Below are 23,603 nucleotides of genomic sequence, written 5' to 3'. Positions count from 1 at the left end.
GATGTTCATCTAGCTCAATGTACTCAATTCAATATTACTGTATATAATAATAATAATATAATAATATGAGATCAACGTTTTTAATAAAAACTTGGTTTTTAAAAAGATTCAAATAATGTATTTAATCTTTAGTATATCAATCTATTGTATGGTTTTGAAGTGAGGCTGATGGAGGAAATTAAAATCATCAATTTATTCTACTGCAGAAAAGTATTTTTTACTTCAATAATGTATGATTTCAGTAACGCTAAAAAAATAATTTCAAAACAGGATAAAGAGTGACTCCAGTTGAAATTTTGACATGATCCGTCACACATACAGCTTTTTACAAACAATACATTTTGATATTAGCAACACTAACAAAACAATATAAAGCTCTGTTTACACTATCAAACTAGTTAAGACAAAAAAGTGTGATGTTCCCAAATATGTTAGTGATATTCACAAATATGGTAGTGATATGACCATAATTTCAAAACAGGATAGATTGTTGCTTGACCCAGTTTCCCTGAATTGGCCGATTGTCAAAAAGCAAAAAAAATGTAGATTATACGGTAATAATATAAAATATGACCATATCACCATGTCCATATAGGCACATCACATTTTTTTGTCACATAAAGTTTGATAGTGTAGACAGAGCTTAATAAATAAAAAACATAGGATATTATTTCTACAGACGACAGCTTTTTATTTTGAACTTTAACATTCAATCATGCACTTATTTCTACCGTTTTTTTTCTTGTTTTAAGTCCGTCTAGTACTTTGCTTTTGTGTGTTTTTCTTCAATCTATATTCTATAAGCATGCTTCTTTATTAAACTTACCTACAAAAAAAAATATTCACACAATAGTACAAAGACGCATACAAATAAAATAAATAGCAATATCATTAACAATATCTATAAGTTATTTTGTTTCTAAATACACAAAAGATTACAAATGAAAAGTGATCAAGACAGTTAACAACATACAGGATTGGTTTACAAATATAAAAATCCCCACAATTTCAGATATTTTACAGCAATTAAGTCCATAGCGAGGTTTAATTTACAAGGATAAAACATTTCCAGTTAATTTTTTTACAGTAATTAGCTTCTTATCTTACTAATTTTTATACCACTTTAAGAATATTCTGTTTAAATGTCAAGATAAGCTGTTGAAATATAAGATATGATATTGTTGCTTGACCCAGTTTCCTTGAATTGGCCGATTGTCAAAAAGCAAAAAAAATGTAGATTATACGGTAATAATATAAATTCATATGAATTATGAATGCCAATTTAAAATTACCTTAAGACCTTACACTAAGATTGAATGGTTCGCAATATTTATCCTTTCCCATCCTAATTTACATACATGATCATTACATCATGATTTACCGCATAATCATTACATCATGATTTACCACCATTTACCTCATATTCATTACATCATGATTTTACATAATCATTACATCATGATTTAGTCCCACCCCCACCCCCTCCCCCAAATCATTACATCATGATTTACCTCCTCCATATCATTACATCATGATTTAGGTCCATAATCATTATATCATGATTTAGGTCCATAATCATTACATCATGATTTAGGTCCATAATCATTACATCATGATTTACCTTCATAATCATTACATTACATCATGATTGTATCAATAGTTACAATATATCAGAATTGCATTAAGAAACATCTATACAATAATATTAATCTATTAATTCTATATATATTTGTGTGCGTAATCACAGCTGACCGACCACCAAATCATTGGAGGAATTTCATTAAATAATCACAGTAAAAATCAAGATATATTTACAAGCCATATGTTAAAGAAAACAACATTATGGACTAATGGGTTTGTGCCTCTGTCCGTGCAGTCATGCATATCGAAAATAACAAACCATTTCAGAAATTTAAAAAGATTTGTCCGAATATCTCAGACGAAATAATTAAAATTAGGCGCAATCAGTTAATTACAAAATATTTGGTTCGAATCCCAATATGGGGAGTTTTAAATGAAATGATACGAGATATCTTTCATACTGGATCTATGGTTTCATTACCTATTTGGTACAGTGTACAGTATTACAAATCTACCAATAGATTTTTTATTTTAAATATCAGTACAGTATAATAAACCAAAACATGTTGCGCTCTTTTAGAAAGTATTGTTAATACTTGTCACTGGGATTTTACCAAAGAAACTACCTCAAAATCTGCTAGAAAACTGTGCCTTATTCACCAATCACACTTAATAATAATAATAATATCCTGGATATAGCGCCTAATGTTGTGAAACTTCTAAGCGCCGAGATATTTCCATTAATGTATTCCACTTAAATATATATACACATTTAAGTAGTAGTAAAGTAAATTGTATTCACTTAGATAGAAGATTTTTTTAATTTTAGGGGTAAGTGTTTCCCTTAGCCTAAGTGTGAATGTGAGGCCATCCCTGATTTTTGTTCGAGGATATTTGTATGTTTACAGATCTGACTTCAGTACACACTTGGCATCTTTCGTTCTACAGTATAGCTTTTACTGATGACCTTTTAAAACATAAGCATTATGTCAGTCAATTTAAAAAACATAAAGTGCGATAAACTAACTTTTTTTTTTATACAAAATCTTACATTTTAGTATTGTGGTGACCTTTACATACAGTTTATTCAACTCGCAATAACAGTATGTACAGTCAACATCATTCATTCGCTAGCAAACACTGTTATCTGATTGCAGTTCAAATATTAAAAAAGAATTTGACATTTTAGGATCGTTTTTAGGTCCAGTTTTGTGAGAATCAACTGCTGTTTAAATATATATGGTCTTCTTTGAATTAAAGTCCACTTTATCAATCAGATTTGGCCTAATTTGCCTTTTGTTTAATTAATAATGAAATAAACCCACACAATATCATTATCTGCATTATCAAATATTACATTTAAATTAATGATTAATTATTTATTTATCAGTAGATAACATGCATACCATCATATCAATTATAAAACAACAAGAATACTTGGATTTTAAGTATTGTATACATCTGTTGACATAGACTTCAACAAACAATGTGATAATCAACCATGCCATACAGTAATTCAATTAGTGTTCTTAAATGTTTTCCTTCACAAAATGTTATTTTTTGGGGTGAATTTTGACTGTATTTTGTTATGCATTTTGACATATGAATAAAGAATACGTTTCCTTCTCCCTATATTACTGTTGAAACCCATCTGTAGTCACTAACATACCTTCTACACTATTTAATATCACTGCAAAACATGTCATGCGAACTTAATGTGCACTTAAGCGTGAAATCTACGCAGTTTATGTATTAATAAGAACCATATGATGAAGCATGTGCACCGCAATGGCTTCCTAACATGGTCATATGCCAATATATACAATAGTATCTTCTGTTAAAACTAATGTAAAACTCCATGATTAGTGTGTTGTATATCCCAATCGAATGTTAACAAAAAACTATTTCACAAATAACATTTTGTGATCAAATTTGGGCCCTAGTTAGTATAACTACAATCCGTAATTCATCTCACTTGTACCACATCACTGACACACAGTATCAGCCAATATAAAACTTACACAACATTAACATGTTAACACCAAATTTACGATGATATAACCACACGATGTTTCCGCCATAAAATACACCACTTATGGTGCGTTAAAATTCATGATAAAAGTGTTTGAATGTCGTTAAACTGAACATAAGTTTCACATGTTTGGGATAAGCGATTTATGTTAAATTCATAAGTTTAATGGAACATCAAAACATTGCCAGTATTAATGTCAAAATTTATGTGCATTTTTATTCACAAGATAAACGCATTGAAAATAAGTAATAAATCAAAATTAATAAGCTTATGAATATGCAAATTAAAAAGCCACGGATGAGTAAGCTCCTTGGAAAATAATATTTACAATTTATAATAGATAGAAAAATTTATTGTTAAAAAATGTAGAGCAATACAGTATTGGTTCACAAGTAATATATTAGAATACACGACTGTCCCAAAACAGACACTCTTGTGCTGGTCTAAAAATGAACACTCTTGGACTGGCCCAAAAATGGACACTCTTGGACTGGCCCAAAAGTGGACACTTTTGAGCTGGCCCAAAAATTGACATCACTTGGCTGGTCAAAGAATAGACGCCTTTGAGCTGAAAGTCTGGAAGTTTGTGCATGATAGACAGAATTTAACAGCCTTAATTATTTGATAGCAAATGTTTGTGGATTTGTTTGTACACAGCAGGTGAAGACTACTGTAAGTACTGTAACTGGGAAAAATCTAAATCTATGTCAAAAGTAATAAAAACAATTGATTATTTAAACAAATATATTTACAATATATCTTGATCAACTTTTCACACATTAACAATCATAGGCAGGCAACACAAATAACAGAAAACATTCAATTATCTCTTTCTAAAAAAAATAACACAAGGATGCGACATTTAGATTTTCGCATAATTAACCACCAAAAATAAATAAATTTTGGTTGCAAGCATTTTGTGAGTACTAGACACGTGGAAAAACAAGAACGTCACGACACTGATGATATAGGAACTTCTGACGATCCCATTTGAGTAAGGACCTTATCCAACCACTGGAGAGGACCGTTAAGATGGATCTCAATCCAGCACGGGGTACTAGTCACGTCTTGTCGATGGTATTCCGCTCCCCAACCTTTCACGAAGCTCATGCGAATAGTACACATTTTTGTCAGCTCGTAAACTGCTTCAAACCCATGGTTGACGGACTGCGACAGGAGAGCTGCGAATTCTTGATTGTTGAATATTTTTAAGCTGCAACCGGGCGGAATCTTACAGACCGTCGTTGGGTGGAAACCGTGATGGTAGTTGCAGTTGCGACTCTGAACGAAGATGCTACTGTCGCTGAGGCACTCGGCGTATACTTCGCCGCCAACATAGTACAGGTGAACTCCTGCGGAACGAGACACAATGAGACTTAATTATACAATCATACATCAATGTACAAACACAAAATACAATAATTGATCAGTCATCTGAAAGCTAAATATTTCATTTGTGGTTTATAGTACTTCCTGGGTTCATATGTAATTATCAAATAACAATAATAATAAATTGTGATTTCTAAATAATTTCAATGTACTGTAACTAAGTGACTAATTACTGTATGAAGTTCTAAAGTAAAGCAATTTCACGTAAAACTATAGTTTACTACTATTTCAATATACTGTAGTATTACTACTACTACAGTACTATTTACAGGAAGTCAAACCTTGATGATCACACACATACATATTGTATTGTACTATTTATCTATGATGATGTGAATAAAAGGTTGGTATGGTATTATTTTAATATTTAATAAAATAAAATAGGAAATCTGTTTTTACCAAATTTTAACCTTTAATTTTGTATTTTTATGTGAATTTAATAATATTTAAATTTTGAATAATTTCAAAACATGTACTATATTTTACTGTGTTTTACCATGAATAAATAAATAAAATTTTAATACCATCATCTTATCATCTTCAAATAACACTAAAGTAATTTGATGTATTAATGTATTGTTTATTTTTAGTAATATTCTGTGTACTATACATGGTCAGCGGTAAATGCAGATTTTAGAGCCACCCTCTTTGAAACAAATAAATAATAAGATAACTAGAAAATAATTTATTATCTTCGCTTTTCCTTTGTTAACAAACATCATGTGATATAAATGTTAAACTGAATGAAACTTTTCAAGGTTGGTCATAAGGTTTTAGGAGAATAACTGCAAAATTAAATTTTATTAAATTCTATTTTTATAGCCAATTGTGGTCAGACTGACCAGAAGCATACAAAAGAAAAGAGATAAATAATGTATATGCAGTATCTGATTCCAATAACATATACAATATTTAAGCTCTGTCTACACTATCAAACTTTATGTGACAAAAAGATGTGATGTGCCCATATATGGAAATGATGTCATATCACTACCATATTTGGGCGCATAAAACTTTTTTTGTCAAACTAGTTTGATGGTGTAGACAGAGCTTTACGATTCCAATCAAGTATACAATATTACATACTCTAAAAAATAAATCTTGATATACTAAATCAATCTTGTTCATTGATTAATACCCATCAAATGACCTACATTTTTTAAAGGCAGCAACAAAATATGAAAAAAAATCTCATTGAATATGCTGTTGTCATGGAAACCAGATATCAATTTAGAATGTTATTTTAAATTATGAAATAAAAGCCTAGCGACTAGTGGCACCTTTGACCTTTAGTGTCTTTAATGATGGATCAAGATAGTTATAGATACTATTCACAATAATTTGTCACAAATATTTCTTCATATTAAGAAACAAAAATCAATTTTCATGAAGACGAAATTCCTTCCTATAATAATTGTATCACATATATTTTAACAGAAATACAGTACTCATGAAAACTATAGTGTACATGAAATATATATATAAAATAAATGTTGTTCCTTTTTACATCAAGTTTAAGCCTTAAGGGTCTTTCACAACTATGCCGGTCTGGCGCATCAAATCGCACGCGGCTACGTGCATATTTATTGGTGCATAGCTGCGTGGAGCATCGTGAAAACAAAACATTGCCGTTCGATTTGATTTGCCATCTTTAAAATAAATACTGTCCTTATGTATCAGGTTTAAGCCTATGTTAGGATGTATTAAGCCCATGTAAAATAAGTACAGATTAATCGAAACTAAGCCCCACCTTTTCCAATATGTCGTCTTGTATTTTCAATGGTAGAATTACGATTAACGTTTGAGAGTAGTCCGAGGCAGAAACGATCAGAGTTATTTGAAGGATTGGTGAAACCATCGACAATCACGCTTGTGCCGTTTGCATGGTAGGGCTCCCCTACACGACAGTTCAGTTCAAAATACGCGATGGCACACCAACACTGGGGCTCTTGGTAGGTGACAGGTTGTACATCTAAAAGGAGAAAATTAATCATGAATTTAATTCTATGTAGACGGTTACCTGAGCCAGTACCAGTTATATATGATTTTTTTAAATATTTCCATCGTACTAATATTTGCCAAGAATTTCTATTGTTATTTTATTATAATGAACAAAAATAAAGCATTTGAGTATCTTAGTATTGGCTTATTCTGGAGGTATACTGCGTAGCAACATCTGTCGTGAATTAACTCACAGGTAATATAAAGCAGTATGATTCATTGTGTAAACCCACATATCCTGTCCGTTTTTTACCCGAGTCAATTGCTTTTGTTTCATGTGAACACCTTCGTTAAACTTCCTTTGATCTTACCCCATAAGCATCTCAAGGTGAAAACAACTTATTAATTTGTCACCAATTGCTTTACCTTAGTACCACTGTAAATTTACCTGTAAACACCTTTGTTATATGACCTTTGACCGGCTCACCGCACAGGTATACATAGATAACAATAGGTTACTTTTACCTTATAAACCTATTAATATATGCAGTCACCTTTCATTTTAAATCTTGTTCATTTGCCATAAGTTTTTTTTAGCGGAGTAGTATGCAGTATTTCCTGTAGTATTTCCTACAGTACTTGTTACTTTAGTTTGAACATTCAGGTATAAAGATATACCTCCATGGTTTGAAGTTATTTACAAATTGCCCCTGCGATTTCATACTTTATCAACAAAAATAATCAAAGTCGTCTCCCTAAATTAATACATTTCATTTATCATAAATTTAATATTTTGTTTCAGGCTTGGAAACCCATATCTTTTCTTTTATATAACCTTTGTACAGTATTAATATTTCCAATAATAAGTAGCTTTGTTAATATTCTATTGATACCAAAATAACATAACTACCTTCACCCAATTTCAGTATATCATTACCATACTTGTTATTAAGCACTAAATCATATCTTTTTCTTACCTGAGATGGCTTTTGCACAACCTTTTTTGGTCCCACCTTATCAACAAAAATACAGTATAGCTTTATTGTTTTTTGTTTTGTTTTGTTTTTTGATTTGTCAGAAATGTTTGATTTAATTATGAAAACATTAAACCAATCAACAAGTTCATGGAAAACATAGCTTGACCAGCAAACACACAACAGTAATTTTCAAGGAATTTTTAGTTGAGAGCTCTTCACTGTCTAGCTAATTGGTACTGGCTCCCGATTGGTTGAACCTTATTACTAGAGTTTGTTGACCGTTAATTTAAGGTTTGGCCAGTGTTTCTTGGAATTATTTTCAAGATGGTCAGTGATTTCATTTTCATCTCCCTCCCAAAGGTAAAGGAATGTGAATTATGATATGAGTAATAATGTTGTTAGCAACTACATGGAGAAATAAACCACACCTGAGTTGAAAAAGTGAAATCTCAAAAACAAAGCCATCTCTACACTATCAAACTTTATATGATGTGCCTATACATGGACACAATGATGTCATATCACTACCATATTTGGGTATATCACTACCATATTTGGGTATATCACTACCATATTTGGGCATATCACTACCATATTTGGGCATATCACAACCATATTTGGGCATATCACTACCATATTTGGGCATATTACTACCATATTTGGGCATATCACAACCATATTTGGGCATATCACAACCATATTTGGGCACATCACAACCATATTTGGGCATATCACAACCATATTTGGGCACATCACATCATTTTTCTTGTAAAACTAGTTTGATAGTGTAGAAAGAGCCTAAATATTTTGAATGAGCAGAAAGCTCACAGGATATTAATATTGTTTCAGAACTAACATATCTTCAGATGATGAAAGGTGTCCAATCATTCTCCGGAATAATTTAAAGAAAACACTATTTCCTCATCAATTCTTCTAGTTCCGCAATTTCAAATTAAATTATATCAACATGTCTTATTCAAGGACAAAGACATAACATTTTATTTGACAATATTAACTGATATTTACAGTCATAGCATGCCAATAAAACATTTACAATGGTGGATTAATAGTACTATTAATAGTATGTTGTATTTTATAGATATTTAAGATAGATATATGCTTTCATAATTCTTTAGATTGAGGGAGCCACTGTAAAGTTATTTCTCATGGTGCGATTGGTGGAGCCAAAAAATTTATACTTTAGTAGTACAGAATTAATAATAGTATGTTGTATTTTATACTAGATATTTAAGATAGATATAGGCTTTCCATTCTTAAGATTACCTCTTATGTTACGACTCGTGGGCCCGGAGCCAGAATTCGTTTCCATTGGTTCGTTGGCAATCTGCTCTTCAGACGACACATAGGCAGGTGGAGGCGTATCAGCTGAAAATTTAAAATAGTTTTTATTAAAGAATTCATACTTATCCAAACAGCAAGCAACTTACCAATTACAAGATAGATAAAATATTCATTTATAAGTCTCATTTGAGGGTTAGAGAATGCAGTTGAAAGAGTTACAACCCTGACACTAGGTCAGGATTGAACCCTAGACCTTGGGATTAGATGGCAAGCACATTAACCACCAAGCTACAGCTCCACTATTGAATGCATTGTTAGTTAGTAAATTTTTGAAATGTAATAAAAAAAATAGTGTTTGATACTGTATTTTTGTACTGAATTTAATTTATTTATAATTTATACAATTAATGTATACTGTACCAGGTAATCCATATGGGCTGCCAGGACCGGAGCTTGCCGGCGAGTGCGGGTTCTGAGAGGACGGGCCACTGTTACCGTTACCACTTTGATTGGAACCAGGGAAACCTTGTGGGTATGACACATTATGTGGGAAAGTTGGATCCGGATTTCGACGTATCCGTGGCAGCAGGGTTATTGATTCAATGCCTTCGCTGTGTCTTGGTACGAGAACCGGTGGTAGAACTGAAAAGTAGAAAAATAACAATAATTTTTTTAAATTATAATACTTATTTTTTTGTTTTATAATATATAACATTTTTATTTTATTTCTTTATTGTTTGTAGCTACAGTATTTGAATTCAAATATAAAAATTACAGTACTGTGTAAATAAAAAACAACCTTGGTTTACAGTATATAATTTAAATAAATATTTAATATATAATTTAAATAAATAAAACGCAAAAACAAACACAGCAAGGAATGAAAACATTTTTATGGCTTGTGGTACTATATTGTATCTGTTTTTAAGCTACATAGAACCCACTGTACTGTATTAATATGTTAATGTTACACAATATCCTAGCTAAACACTGTAACAGTGCTGTATTGAAGATTGTTCATGATGATAGTTTAGGACAGTATTTTATTAATGTATGGATGTATTGCTAAATGGCATTCAAATTACCAGTTATAGACCAATCTTGAATATGGTATAGGGCACAATACTTCAAAGTACAGTACAATACTAGATACTGTAGTACAATACTAGGATATAGTAGCAGGACCCAAAATTTGGAACAGATTACCAAGTCACATTAAACACTTAGACGACTATAATCAGTTTAAAAAACATTTAAAAGCACTATATTTCAAACAATGTTACGATACTAATTGATGTGAAGCGCCGCTGATTATAATTAAATGTTGTATAAATGTGCGCTATACAAGTAATAATAAAAATAATAGTAGTCAATAATTTACCGTAAGTATCTCTTAATAAAATCACTATATGAATAATACAACAAAGTGTTTTTATCATCAGGTAGATCTATACTATTACTATAATAACAGTATTGGCAATGACATAGAGTGTGGGAAGGTCTTTTGTGTTTGATCTCTTTTAACCTATCATGATAGGGGTGCTAAAAAACGCCTGCTTGATACCAACATACAAACTTGTATAGTGTATAAAAATAGCATGTGACCTTGCTACAGTAAACTACATTGTTCTATTCTTTACACATTGTTTTATGATAAACTAGGATTAATAGTGTAATAAGTAGCTAGGTTCACATTCAGAAATTATCATGCGTTTCTATATCATGATGTTCGTTAACGTGATCTTGTTTATCGATGTAAAATATACTGAAAATTCATATTTATTTGTTCCTGAAAAGCAAAGTTTGAAATATAGTATTATTATACTGGTTTGCCTTACTTTTGTTCAGAGTTTGTTGTGGATTCTCTAATATCTTCAGTACAGCAAATGCATTATTTTCACCGGAATCTAATCTATTTTTTTCCCCGATTTTACAATATTTTTTATAGTCTAATCTTTAATTAGGTTATATGCATTATCATGCATATAACCTCTTGATTCTGTCAAAATCTTTATTTATTTATTCTTTCCTTAGCACTATTTTGTCCGTGAATTATCTTGATATCAGTTTCATCTATCTAAGTCAATTTTTCAGAGTATATTCCTTATGGCCAGGAATCGATGTGGTTATATTTTCACGATGCGTAATCAAAAATTACGCGGTCTACGCGCGATTTTACGAAATCACGTTTGTAATCATATCTTCACAAGCATGAATCACAATTAAACAAAATTTGGTACTCATAAATTTCAGGTCATATTTCATCATATGGCAATACAATTACGTGCGTAGCGCATATAACGCTTGCGTACGCGCGCTTAAAATGTTCAAAATTGTCAAAATTTATTTTCGATGAAATTAGAGTACGTTTCAGGCAATTTTAAGCGTTTAAAAAATTGCCATGAGTGCGCAGATTTTTGCACGCGCACTGCGCGTTATACATTAATGCGCACTCTTTTTGTCCGATTTCGGTTGTACAACCTTTCTTTAATAATATCATCATATTTTATTCACTTTTCAACGCGTAATTGCCTTATACGAGCACGTCAAAAGTGACAGGCTACGCACGTGTAAGTTAACAAAATGGTGAAAATATGCTAAATTTTAAAATTAATATAGATCGTCAGAATGCTCGGGAACACATATTTTTTATTTAATTTTCTTGAAGTGTATGTATCTTATGTATGATTTATTATTAAACTAAGGGAACAAAAGTTGATTAAGCCATAATTAATTGCATATTAAATTAAAAAAAATTCATTTCGACAATCAAACAAATTATGACATTTTCTTAGGCCAAAATAACAAACTTAACATTAACTTTCTTCCTTCAAAAGTTCATATATTAAAGTTAAAAGTATATAGTTTGACAGTGCATCATTTTTGTACATTTTTAGAGATGTCATCATAGTAAAAAATTATAATTCATTGCGGTATGTAATAATCTATCTGCACCAAAGTGGTTACTGCATAGTAAATACACGGAAGAATTTTTCTACAATTTTTAGTCAGTTGTGTATGGCTCGGTGGTGTGTGCTCGTGTCTAAGGCACTCAAGGTACCGAGATCGAGTCTCACCTTGGGAAACGAAATAAATTTTTTTTTTTATTATCCGTATTGTTTGTTCAAATTTATTTCTTAGTGTATATATTATACACATGATTTATAATGAAATCTAGATAAAAAATAACTTATGTCTTTATTATTATGTAACAGCAAATGTGGTTTATGACATTATACGCAGAGGGATCTTTGATCGGATTGTGATACCGGCTATTGTAATCGCGTTAGCAAGGTCCTATCATATATTATATATTATTTAAAGAATCTGAGAAAATCAATGAATCAAAATATCTTTTAAAAATAAATTATCTTTATTTTAATTATCAATGCATATAACCTATAATTCGTCATAGTGACGAATTAAATCTAGTTTGGAATTACTTTCATTTACATTAAAAACAAGGTACATATGGGTTGTATAATACAATTGCTAATGCCAGTCAAATACATAATGAAAACGAATGAATGATTTTTTTTTCTATTATGGATGGAAGAGCAAATCAATAAAAGTGTCTGAAATCGTCAGCAAAAACTAACTATATTACTGGGTCACGTGCCAAAAAGTTTGTTAACCTTTTTAGCCTGTAAGTGACACTAAGTTTTGGAAAACTTCCTTTTTGTCTAGACATGGGTTTGTTGTTACCAAAATATTAAGGCCGAAAAGAAAAACCATTTTATATGGAACTTAAGTTCAACACAAATAAATAAAGAAAAAAAAACTGTAAGTAGGTACTAAATTAGAATATCGGTACTGTAATTGGCGTTTCAAAACCGGTGTTCTTTATCAAAATAAAGGTCTATTAAACATACTTAATATATATCCAAATTAACAATACAGCTTGTAATGTTGAAAGGTGCTAAAAAGAATAATGTTGTTGTTTGTAGTAAAATGGATTTAATCTAATTAAAATCAGCCCCATGAAAACCATTAATATAACATTAGACAAATAGTAAATACAGTTTACTAGGCCTACAGTTACTAGGCCTACAGTTACTAGGCCTACACTATTTAACTTGTTAGTACAGTATATACTAACAGTAACACCTAATGTACTGTACAGTCTGACACATTGATTTATTGAAAGGTATTGTGGGTAAACCTGCTGTTCCTCTGAAAGGTCAATAATAGGTCAAGGTTGTAGAAAATCAATGCCCACATTGAGAGAATTATGTTAAGGAACCAGCCATAAATAATCTCATCTTTAATTCCAAAACAATCACTTAATTCAACATATACATAATTAAAACATTTTCATCTCGTTTAATTTTTTAGAGAGGCTAAAACAAAAGCAAGGGAACATCCCCAGAAACCACCAGAATCATTTCTCAATACCTCTTCTAGTTACTGTATAATGTGGGGATGAAGGGGTGTTTATACAGGAATTAAACCACCAGAATCATTTCTCAATACCTCTTCTACTGTATAATGTGGGGATGAAGGGGTGTTTATACAGGAATTAAACCACCAGAATCATTTCTCAATACCTCTTCTACTGTATAATGTGGGGATGAAGGGGTGTTTATACAGGAATTAAACCACCAGAATCATTTCTCAATACCTCTTCTACTGTATAATGTGGGGATGAAGGGGTGTTTATACAGGAATTAAACCACCAGAATCATTTCTCAATACCTCTTCTACTGTATAATGTGGGGATGAAGGGGTGTTTAAATACACCAATTATTATATCTATCTTTATTTTTTAAAGTTCACAGCTTATTGTGTTAATTTGAATTTGAAAAGTCAATCCTATCTTGCTTGGCTATTTCAGATTTCCATAGAAAATATATACAGCAGCCTACAATATAGAATTCCTAACCTCTACAGTCACTCAAGTATCACTCCATCAGATAACATCTGGAATAGGACATTATAAAAGAAAAATTGCATATCCCAAACATTTAACTATTTGAGAAATAATGCAACATTCGCACCACAGGTGTGAACGCACCATTAAACAGTGTGAATATCTATTTAAAACGTGTTGTAAGCTTCACTCTATAGGTGTGAATCAACCTTGAACTAGACAGACGTGTTTTGTAGTACTGTAGTAGCTAGTAAACACTAGCATGTACAGGTACAATAGCTATACCCTACACTACAGTATATCAGGCCTTGTCTTTTAAGGTAAGCGAGTACGATCACTCACCTACAATAACAGTTAACACACTCCTAAAATGTCCTTGAGGAGTGTGATTTACAAAACGCTTAAATTTTGGTAAACTTCTAGTCTACTGTACACACCAAAATACAAACGGCACACCTACATCACCCCTGAATGTATTGAGGAGTGCAAGTTGTAGCACACCTACACACCAACATACAAACGGCACACCTACATCACCCCTGAATGTATTGAGGAGTGCAAGTTGTAGCACACCTACACACCAACATACAAACGGCACACCTACATCACCCCTGAATGTATTGAGGAGTGCAATTTGTAGCACACCTACAGTACAGTATAATTTTCAAAAGATAAGGCCCGAGTGCAAATTGTACTACAGTAAATACTCTTTAGCAAGACGATTTAACCTAAATTTGTCTTTTTCAGAACCCATTTAGTTACCAATTGACAAATTGATACAAATTTTGCGGTACACCACATATAATAATGAGAATGTCTCACTCCTGAGGACGATCAAAGTATACAGTATTGATCAAAACGTGGAGAAACTCAACAGTACTTTTCAGACCTTACACGTGATGTACTACAAACTTTATTGGGTAAATTTGATTTCGCCATGCAAACTTGTGACAAAGTGACAAATTATAATATAAGAAGATCATCATCATCAGCCCTGTGGCATGTTTTCTTCAGGGGTCTCAGATTATTACTATGTGTTTCTATTGTATATAGGTACTGTACAGTAGTAACTGTACAGTATGTAGTAAAATACTGTATGGACTTAACTCTAACAGGGACAGTAAGGTCACTAATATAACAATACTAGGTTGAGGTTAATAATGTAAGTAGCCAATCAAGCTAGATTTCCTTTTTACAATAGCTACCGGTATTTTACCACCGGTAAGTACTTGTAAATAATTACTGCAAGCCACTCAAGTTACCCAAGATAAAAATTGCTGTATCAATTTTTAATGTTTCTGTTTTGTTGTAAATTATCTTTATAACTACATCATAATTGCTATAAAAAATGGGAACGCTAATTTGACAATGGAATTAAATTACAGTCAACTTTTCATTTTACTCCGTTAAGATCCTGTAAACTTTGTCTCAAGGTGAATATGAAGTTCTTTCCACACTCACCTACTACTTTGTCTATTATTAGTATCATCATCTTTCCTTTTACCTTCTGAATTGGCCTGCCGACAATAATGACTTTTACAGAAGGAAATGTTTTGTTTACTAATGTGGTAGAATGTTGTTCAAACCACAGCATTAAAGTGACATTAAAATAATAATAGTCAACATTTTATTTTTTATGTATTATCGATCTCACCATACTGTAATACATGGTAATTACAAGACAAGATAAAAACAAACCATTAAACTATCACAATGTTTGCGCATGATATTGATAAACCCTGCAGACCTTAAACATAGCAAACCTCATCGAACCATATAAAAGTTATTGAATCATGTAGTACAACTCACTTGGTATATCAGTTTTTTTTTTTAACTGTTTTTATTACATGTACTTATTTTTTATGAAAATGTTATTTTTTTCCCCAGAAATTTCAATTGTTTTAACTGACAATATACCAAGTAGGGATATTGCTAAACCCTGCAAACCATTTTTTGACCAAAAAAATGATGTTTTACCCCAATAATAAGTAGTTACCAGTAGAAATTTAATTTTTGTTTACATGGATATACCAAGTGGGTCGTACACTACATGATTCAATCACTTTTATGTTGGTTCGGTGGGGTTTGCTATGTTTTTTTGTTAGGTTTGCGGGGTTTAGCAATACCCCCAAGTAGTGAGTTATACACTATACAATGTACACTATTCAATCACTTTATTTGGTTTTCATGGGGTTTGCTATGTTTTTGGAGGCCTGCAGGGTTTATCAATCATGCCTCCGTGTTCAAACTACATATAAATTCATAAACTGTATAATTTTTTACAATGGTGCAAGCTCATCTTTACCTTCATGAAAGCTTCAGTTTCCATGATTGGTTATATTTAGAATCTTTGAAACGATTATCAAAATAATTACAACAGTTTATAAACATTATGAGGATTATAATTGATCAGATAAAGTGGCTTATTATCCTGTATGAGGATAAATACATTTTGAATACACAGTAATTATTACAAAACCATTGCCACCAGTTTACTACTGCACTACCCAATTATGTGTACACAGACAAGACAAAACAATGAAGAAGCTACGACCTAAGTGGCGACTGAACACTCCTCCCACAAAGGAAGTAATACGACGACGTCATTACACACAAAATAAGCACATTATTACTGACAGTACGGTCAGTGCGTTAATGCCACCTGGTTTTACATATTATAGTACTACTACATCAAAAAGCGTCTGACATCAACTAAGCATTATTGTACTGTAGTTCTACACATTTTGAATCAAATCTAATTGAAATCTATAATTATTAATACAGTACTGTAACAGAAAAATGATTAGATTGTACTGTATATAAGAGGTTTCTATTTACAGTTTTATTGTATAGTTATTTTATTTATAGGCTTTTGTTTTTCTTTAACTTTACTTTTATTGTTGTATTTTGTGTATCTGTTCTGAGGGTCCCAAATGATCAGCAATTGCTGGATAAATCACCCTCATTAAATATGGTTCAAATAAAATAAATGTTGCTGTATGTATTGGGGAAAACTGTAAACACATGATTCGCCGTTTGTTAACGGACTACTGTGGGGCCTAACTCTACAGTACATACAGTAACGCCTAAATACATTATTAAACATAACAAAAATTGGAAGGAAATCCTTAAGACTAATATACACTACTAGTACTACTAACTAACATTCAGAACAGTATATGACAGCTTTAAATGGACATCAAAACATAACAACATTTTATTCTACACGGCACAGTACTTTTTTGTCTTGGAAAAATCTTTTAGACTAAAAAGAGAGGTTTTACAAAGTGTGACAATGTGTTTTATTTACTCAGTCTGACTCACACTTGTACAGTAGCTTATTTTTAAACAAGTAAATTACTAAATCTTGAGACGGGTTATATTTAATTTGATCATTGACCTCAAATGACCTTTACCAATCCGCAAAATAAAATGTGCAGGTTTCTATTTAATACTTTTGGCAAATAATTTTGGTTAAAAGGTATTGCTTTCTTTGTTTCAATGTTCTTTTATTTGATGTTTACCTAGTATTACTATACAACACGTTAACAATAGACCAGTTGGTGTTGGTATCAAAAACTGAAATTGGATATCAAATTGGTGGAGAATTAGTAACTTACTACTTAGTACTACACAATAAAATACAGACTTTATATTGCTCAATTGCTACTGTTAGTATTATAGCTAACTGTACAGTATTATGTGGATTTTTTTCAGTAGTCCACTAAGCATATTGGTCTAAACTAACTACCGAATTGTTTAATAAAGTCCAGGGAATAATTTCGCCAGTGTAGCATAGCAAAAAGCTATACAAAACAACCTTATTGCTACACATTTTAAAAATTGTGTAGCAAAAAGTACAATTTACAAAACTATGTTTCTCGATTCAAAAATCAGTTTGATTAGCAATTTTGCTATTTAAAACAAAATTTTAAAATGAAATTTTTCCCTAAAGTCTACAGACAGATGTAGTACTGTACTGTAGGAATTTTTCTAGGAGTTACTGGGTTCAATTAATCAATTTTCACCCAAAAAAAGGCAAACTTAAAGGAATTTCAGATTTTTTTCCCCATAAAATGTCTCCCTATAGTTCTAGTTGTGTTCTATCAATATTCATTGTTTTAAAGGAGGTTTGCGCAGCTTTTTTTGTTGTTTGCGATGTGAAATCAGTAATTTTCCCAAAAATTGAAGTTTTTCACCCAAAAAAAGGCAAATTTAAAGGAATTTTAAATTTTTTCCCCATAAATTGTCTCCCTATATAGTTCTAGGTGTTCTAATAAATATTAATTGATTTAAAGGAGGTTTGCGCAGCTTTTTTTGTTGTTTGCGCTGTGAAATCAGTAATTTCCTCAAAAATTGAAGTTTTTCACCCAAAAAAAGCAAACTTAAAGGAATTTCAAATTTGTTTTCCCATAAATTGTCTCCTTATATAGTTCTAGTTGTTATCTAATCAATATTAATTGATTTAAAGGAGGTTTGCGAAGCTTTTTTTTTTTTTGCGCTGTGAAATCAGTAATTTTCCCAAAAATTGAAGTTTTTCACCCAAAAAAAGGCAAATTTAAAGGAATTTTAAATTTTTTCCCCATAAATTGTCTCCCTATATAGTTCTAGTTGTGTTCTAATAAATATTAATTGATTTAAAGGAGGTTTGCGCAGCTTTTTTTGTTGTTTGCGCTGTGAAATCAGTAATTTCCCCAAAAATTGAAGTTTTTCACCCAAAAAAAAGCAAACTTAAAGGAATTTAAAATTTTTTTTCTCATAAATTGTCTCCCTATATAGTTCTAGTTGTGTTCTAATCAATAATAATTGTTTTGAAGGAGGTTTGCGCAGCTTTTTTTGTTGTTTGCGCAGTGTTTGCGCAGTTTAGCAATACCCAATATTATATATTTTGTCTCTGATCAGATTTTAGTAACTTTCATTTTAATTGAATAATATAAAATAATACTGTATCAACAAACAAAAATTATAAATTTCCTAATGTTCAATAAAAATTAATCTAGTAAATTAATTAGGAAGTAGAGGGATTTATTTAATTAGTCTAGTCATCTAATTTGCATACATGTTTTAAAGAAATACAATAATATTAATAGTAAGGTAGTAGGTGGTGGCAATAAAGAAAGATACCATAAACACATATTGTATTGTGAATGTTAAACGGAAAAAAAAAAAATCTGAAATAAATATTAATAGTGATACTGTACATTGTAAAAAAAATAGTACATCTAGTTTCTTTCCGAATTAATAATATTTTATAAATTGGTTTTTCTTAAGTAGTATTTTTTGTAAAAAACATATTTTGTAAAACAAATTTTACATTGAATATTCATATACAGTGAGTATATTCTTTTTTTTCTCCTCTCATATTTTTAATTCCTTTCAAAATAAATTGAATAATTTTAGTTTAAAAAAAGCAATTCTAAATATTCAGCACATTGAAAAAAAATATTATAATTTTAAGTATTGTTTTTTTTTTAAAAAAGCGAACAGATGTTGTAAAAATAAAGTGAACATGGCTTATAGACAAAGATCAAGCCAGCCTACTTGTTTTTATGATAATGTAAACGCACATTTGGGAATATACTCTAACAATATCATCTGCAACTAGCAAAGGATATACAACATTGATAGCTATCCAATACAAGCTTTGTTCTCCAGCCATTGAGCCACCCAAATAATTTGGGTTCTGGGTGGAATAGTTTGGTGATAAAATAAATTCTGTAATTAATCAAGGCTATTTGATCTATCATGCTTGAAACTCTCATTTGCATATGTACAGTAAATTCTAGGAAATCATTAAATTAGCAATGTGTGTATGGAAATATACTGTAATTTTGCAGTTTAATGGTTTCTGTTGTCATGTGCTTTTATAAAACATGAGCAATTGTATTTAGTACTATACTGTAATTTCTAGTAAGAGTTAAAATGTTCACCATTGCAGTATACAGTTATTGTACATACTGTAGATTGTATACACTGTGATACAAGAGAGTATACAGTAAATAAAGAACAGTGCTGACCAAACTACTGTGGCCTAGTTTTCTAAGACAAAATTGAATAGAGTAGAGCCAATTGACAATATTTGTACTAGTCAAACAAAATCCACTTAAAAAGGTGTTTTAAAAGATCAATCATATTTAACATACAGCAACATTATGTCTGTCAGAACTAAGGCTTTATAATGATTTCTGAAACAAGATTTCACTCAATTAACGCTTAAAACTGAACATAAATTTTGATTCCTTTGATTTTGATTCCTTTGATTTTGATTCCTTTGATTTTGATTCCTTGATGAAATTCAAGGACACGCTTGAGTCCCGAGTCTCTGTGATGAGTCAGCATTGGTACCAAGCAGCTCATCTCATCACTTAATCTCCATTAAGATGCGAGTGTTACTCACAACAGATGGGATATAGCATAAGCACACTCATAACCGTGACCAACAGCACACATTTTATGCGTACATATTTATTTATTGATGATGACACGCCAGGGTATTTTTTAAAAACAAACAGTTGCAGTTTGTGTTTCAACAATGTTAATTTAAAATTGGTAATAATTTTATTTTCAACTGCTCATAGCAATAAAATGATAATAAAAAGTAGAATTGTTGTTATTAAAGTAAAAATATGTAGTATCATAACCTAACCTACAGTATGTATTACATGAGGTCAAACACACAATATCTACAGTGACTCATTCAATCAAGTCTATCAAGGTCAGATTTTATATCATTTGACCTTGACAATGAGACCTCTTATGTACAACAACTAAAGTATGACAGTTTCAAGTATATTTATACCTGCACAACATTCATTTTGAAAGAAAGATATTCTAACTAGCTGGTGCTACTGTAAGTAATATTAAATATACAATTACAGTATATAATAAAATAATAGAATGAAAAATCAAATAAAAAGAATTAGTGAGCCAGACCACAAATCTTTTTACTTTTGTACACTGTACCGTATGTACAGCAAACATACAGCTTAAATATATGTTTGGAATTAACTGTTTAACCATTGCTTAATTGTACATATTTATACACTTAAGTTACATGATTATTTTATTAATTATTAGTTCAACCATGGAGCTAGAAAATAGCTTCATGTTCAACATTAACTTAAAACTGTAAATTACTGTATATACAGTACTGTATCATCAAGATAAAGTTTGCAATTTCTATCTGTATCTGACAGAGAGTATCTAGCACAGTACAAATTGTCAAGTCTTTCTTCAGTCTGTTGAATTCCTATTAACGTGGTATACACCATATTTAATTACAGATACATCAATACAGTTCGAACACAAAACAAAAGATTTAAACTGTATAGTAATTGCTGTAGTGTAAATCAGTCAACAGTTTAAATAAGGTCAACGAGGTCTTGACCCAAATACAAAAACAATAAAGAGTAATTCTAACCGCATTTGAATTTTACTAAAGTGATGGAATGATTAGAAAGCTGTAAAGTTATATAAACAGTACTGAACAATTATTGTAGTATAGAAGTATCAGTGGTACATCAACATCAGAAAACAAGTTCACTTTAATACAACTCAATAAAAAAACAAATTTACATATTTTCAAGCATACAAAATTACAATATACCATACAATAAAATACAACAATGAGGGAATATATCAGTATGGAATAAAGTACTCTTTCCAGTAGACTTTTAAAAAATTAGCAGACGATAGTCTCCATTTGTACCAGCTGGTAAATTATCATTTAAAAAGAGGGGGAAACATTTTTTTTTAAAATAGGCGGCATTCACCTTTGTTATTGTTGATACAGGATAATTAATTCTATCAATGAGGAATATGTAAAAAAGAAAAAAAATTATGCTAAACAATAAGGTATGAATGACGACTTACCAGGACTTTCGACCCTTTTATAATGATAAGGATTTATACACACTTCCTTCTGTTTTTTGCCAAAGGCATATTCACAACAATCCAAAGCTTTCAGTTCATGGTGACTTTGTAAATCCGGCCAGCGCCATACCCGGCAATATATAACATGCGGTAATCCTTTCCTATGGGAAACCTGTAGACGACCATCTAAAGATCTAGGTATTGTCACACATTTACTTGGTTCACCGGGCCGACTCAATGCCCGTTCTAAATCTTCCATCGCGCCTTTCTTTTTCTTTAGTTTTTTAACAAGTGAGTCTACAGCCTTTTCTGCCCATTTTTCTTCCTCGTCCCCTTGTTTCCAGCCCAGGAGTCTCTTTACAACTGGGCTGGTGAAAGAAAATAAACTCGCCATCGTCATTATTATCTTCCCATGAAAATGTGAGAATTCTTTATGCTCTACAGAAGCATAAAGTCAACCTGAAATGAAATATATTATAAAACTTTTATGTCAGGATTTTTATGACTGATTTTATTACTAATAGAAAAACAAATTATATTTCAAATTAATTTTATGGCAATGAGGTATGCCTAGAAAAATTGGTTTAGAAATGTGCATGTCCCCTATTCAATTATTATTTAAATAAGACTAGGCATAGGCTAGGCCTATTTATACCGTGTACACACAGACAGTGTAGGTCTATTATTATTTATTAGGCTATAGGTTAGAGCCTACCTAGGTAGACTAGCCACTTTTTAAGGTGCAGTAGTAGCGCCTGGCCCTAACTTTAGAGAGGCCAGACAACGAAATAAATGAAATGTTTCAATCAATAAATTATAATTGTAAAAAAAAGATCCTACCTAAACCTAGGCCGATACTAGCTAGGCCTAGGCCTATAGAGGCCTACTATACTAAGCTATAAATAGGCAAAATTGTTGTCAATGTTATCATCAAATAATTTCATTCTGTAAACACTTTGCAAAATAGGCCTAGCCTAGGCTATACCCTCTCGATATTATTTTTCTCGCTGTTGTGAGGAGGATCAACAGCCTCACACCACCGTCACACAAACCAAAAAAACGCATGTGGAAGAGTTTTAGACACAACAATATTATAAATTCACATCAACATAACATACCTGATTTATAAAAAAAATGCTAATGGAATTATTCAACAATAACTCGATATAAAGCAATCAATTACCAATGAAAAGATGTTTTCCTCGTCCAAATGACAAGAGTTTTTTTCTTCCGTTCATTCACTAATTCTAGGCTAAAATAGCTGAGACTGGTTGGCGACGAAATCAACGGACTGGAGCAGTTTTTGTGAGCGAGTCGAGCGAAAAAGATACTTTGGCAGTTCACATATCATATCAATCCGCAACAAAAAATGATAAAATAGTATTTAATTCAAGTTCAAAATGCATACTATATAAAAACTTAAAATTTATAATTTCACATAATAGTATTGACTAATTTTAGAAAATTACAATTAGTGTAATATTTTTAATCGAGTCTACAGTAGAACTATTTTATATAAGTGTGTTATATGGGATTGACCTACGGAGCTGACGTCATCGAGAAGCGGCGTCTGGACGACGGAGGCACACAGAGTGAGCAAGAAGCCAGAGGGTGTTGAGCCTGTGTTGTCTATTGTTTG

At 31.2% G+C, this 23,603-nt stretch overlaps 1 protein-coding gene across 2 annotated transcripts; it reads right to left on the bottom strand.

Moving 5' to 3' along the window:
• Positions 1-667: 667 nt before the first annotated feature.
• LOC140050327 (mothers against decapentaplegic homolog 5-like) lies at positions 668-23,244 on the bottom strand. 2 transcript variants are annotated; one of them, XM_072095473.1, is made up of 6 exons: positions 23,083-23,244; positions 21,965-22,423; positions 9,643-9,864; positions 9,205-9,306; positions 6,753-6,974; positions 668-4,965 (listed from the first exon to the last, which is right to left on the bottom strand). In XM_072095473.1, exons 2-6 carry the CDS (start codon positions 22,362-22,364, stop codon positions 4,565-4,567), a joined length of 1,347 nt encoding a protein of 448 aa, XP_071951574.1. In that variant the 5' UTR covers positions 22,365-22,423; positions 23,083-23,244; the 3' UTR covers positions 668-4,564. The 2 variants fall into 2 exon arrangements, with proteins under 2 accessions (XP_071951574.1, XP_071951573.1); XM_072095472.1 differs by having other exon boundaries at positions 23,148-23,244.
• Between the last annotated feature and the right edge of the window lie 359 nt (positions 23,245-23,603).

Source organism: Antedon mediterranea, chromosome 5 (genome assembly GCF_964355755.1).
Source record: "Antedon mediterranea chromosome 5, ecAntMedi1.1, whole genome shotgun sequence".
In the NCBI taxonomy this organism is placed as follows: Eukaryota; Metazoa; Echinodermata; class Crinoidea; order Comatulida; family Antedonidae; genus Antedon; species Antedon mediterranea.
Note: the sequence above shows the minus strand (reverse complement) of the source record. Positions and strands in the feature narration are given on the sequence as shown.

Coding starts and splice junctions, on each gene's coding strand:
- LOC140050327 (XM_072095473.1), bottom strand. CDS start 22,364: ATGACGATGGCGAGTTTATTTTCTTTCACCAGCCCAGTTGTAAAGAGA. Junction 6,975..9,204: donor CACGAGTCGTAACATAAGAG/GTAATCTTAAGA, acceptor TTCTCCTTTTAG/ATGTACAACCTGTCACCTAC. Junction 4,966..6,752: donor AAGACGACATATTGGAAAAG/GTGGGGCTTAGT, acceptor CTCGTTCCGCAG/GAGTTCACCTGTACTATGTT.